General features: G+C 26.7%; 1 protein-coding gene across 1 annotated transcript in view; it reads left to right on the forward strand.

Moving 5' to 3' along the window:
• The window catches only part of LOC107619345 (inorganic pyrophosphatase 2), a 3,286-nt gene extending 1,382 nt beyond the window's left edge, over positions 1-1,904 (forward strand). The window contains exons 3-4 of the mRNA XM_016321603.2: positions 302-503; positions 1,290-1,904. Of these exons, the coding sequence (XP_016177089.1) occupies positions 302-503; positions 1,290-1,670 (583 nt within the window). The 3' untranslated portion in view covers positions 1,671-1,904. The remainder of the gene's footprint in view (positions 1-301; positions 504-1,289) is intronic.

Here is a 2,384-nt window from a genome sequence, read left to right on the forward strand (position 1 = left end):
AGAATTTAATTAGAGATTTAATATTTTCAGTTAATATCAGTTAATTTTTTAAAATAAAAAATTAATATAATCTAAATTGACTTGCTATAATTGTATTAAGAAAGGTGAAGAAATGGAGGAGAGAACAATTTAAAATGATAATTGAGTATCATATATAAATGGGTTTTATATGAATTTTCATTCACCTTTTTAAATTAATTTGTTCCTTTTTCCATATTAACAAACATATCCTTTGACCTTATGATGAATGTACTACATACATATGCCTAAGGATGATATATATACGTATAATTGTGTTCAGATGTGATTTGAAGATTGTGAGTGATGCAAATATGTTCTTTATTGAGACAATTCTAAAGCATCATGGAGTGAGGAATTGTTTCTCAGAGATCATTGCAAACCCTAGCTATGTTAATGAAGAAGGGAGGCTCAGAATTTCACCTTTCCATGATTATATGAAATCTTCTCATGGATGCAGTCTTTGTCCACCAAACATGTGCAAGGCATGAATTGCATTATTAATTAGCTCCAATTTAAAGATATAATTTATTTTTTCATTGCCATGCAGGAAATATATTAGATTTTATAAGTGCTTTATCAAAATTACCAAAACTTGAAAAATTTTAACTTTAAATGAAGAAAAAAAACTGTTTTGTAAAAGTTTTAATTCATTAAATGTTTTTTTTTCTTAATTGATATCTTAAGTGCAGTACTCATTGGCAGTATAAATTAATTTACGGATCTATATATTTGGTTAATAATGAATAATGAACATTAATGGAGGATGCTTTTGGGCAATCGCTTTTTGGTCAATTACACTTTTGAAAAATATTGGATTAATACAATTAATTATTGTGACACTTTTTATTATTGACCTCACTTATATACTTTTAGGGCTTCCTTGATGTGTCATAATCCATGTTCGGACAAACTACCAATAAAATAAAGGGAAAAATATATATGTTTAAAAAAAAAAGTATACACTAAAAAAATTCTAATAAACAATGAATTTAATTTTGATGCAATGTCAGTGTAAAATAATTTTACACGTGTGTGCATCTAATTATGTAACGTTACATTAGAAAAATTAACTATTTTCTACATTAACCGTGAATGATCATAAGAAAACGGATATAATTGTACGATTGTGTAAAATACTTTACAATATCAGTACATCAAAACTAAAATTATAAACAATTACATATATTCAATAACTATATATTCTGTGAAACTTTTCTCATATACTAACTCTCTTTTCTTTTTTGAATAAATTGTGTAATGATATTTAGGGAGTGATCATAGAAAGGATCCAAAATTTGCTTTCAACAGAAGGAAAGAAGAAATTCATCTACCTTGGAGATGGAAATGGAGATTTTTGCCCTAGTTTGAAGCTCAAAGAAAGTGACTATTTGATGCCAAGAAAAGACTTTCCTTTAAGTGATTTAGTCTCCAAAGATTCCAACAAGATTAAGGCAGAGGTTCATGGATGGAAAGATGGGGAAGAGCTTGAAAATGTTTTGGTTCATATTATCAACAAAGAAATTGAAGGGAACAAAATTAATAACAATTCTACTCCGAAAATCTCAATTGATTGCAAGTTGGGATCAATTCCAATAATGGACACTACTACTTATCAACCTTTGCCTAAGGCACTGCCAGTTCGTCATTAAGTTAAATTAGATACATATTTACATAGTTGCTAAAATAATTAAGAAGATGAAGGGTGCTAATTAAATTGATATCAAATAATGATATTGTTATCTAATTTCTTCATCTTGTGGTAATATTATTATTACTTCTTAGAAAATGTATGAAGCGGCATTATATTGCTAGCTCTTGATCTTTACGATCATAAACTATAATTACCATTAATAAAATCATAATTGAATTTGCTGCTTGTCATTGTAGAATAATTCTCTCTCTCCATAACTTAACCTTATTGGTATGCATACATATGTTACAGAAAATTTATGTTTGTATCATGTTTTGTGTATATTTCTTTTGAATCCATCTTTTTAGGGGTGTACGCGAATTGGATCGGATCGGATATGGTCGAAAATTCGATCCGATCCACACAATTCTCGTTGGATCGAATCGGATATAATATCCGCAGCATTTTTTTTTTGTCGGATTGGATCAAAATTTGGGTATATCTGCATAATTGAACTTTTTTTTAAATTATATTTCTATGTAAAAAATTCAATAAAAATATTTCTTACACACTTTTAAACTTATTTATTCCTAAAATATTTTTAATCAAACTTTTCTAAAATAACAAAAATAAAATAATACAATATATAAATAATAATTACTAACTAAAACATACAAACAAGTAAATATAATACCAAACATATATATATTTATTTATTTTTTAATTATTATAG

The sequence above is a fragment of the Arachis ipaensis genome, chromosome B09 (assembly GCF_000816755.2).
Source record: "Arachis ipaensis cultivar K30076 chromosome B09, Araip1.1, whole genome shotgun sequence".
NCBI lineage: Eukaryota > Viridiplantae > Streptophyta > Magnoliopsida > Fabales > Fabaceae > Arachis > Arachis ipaensis.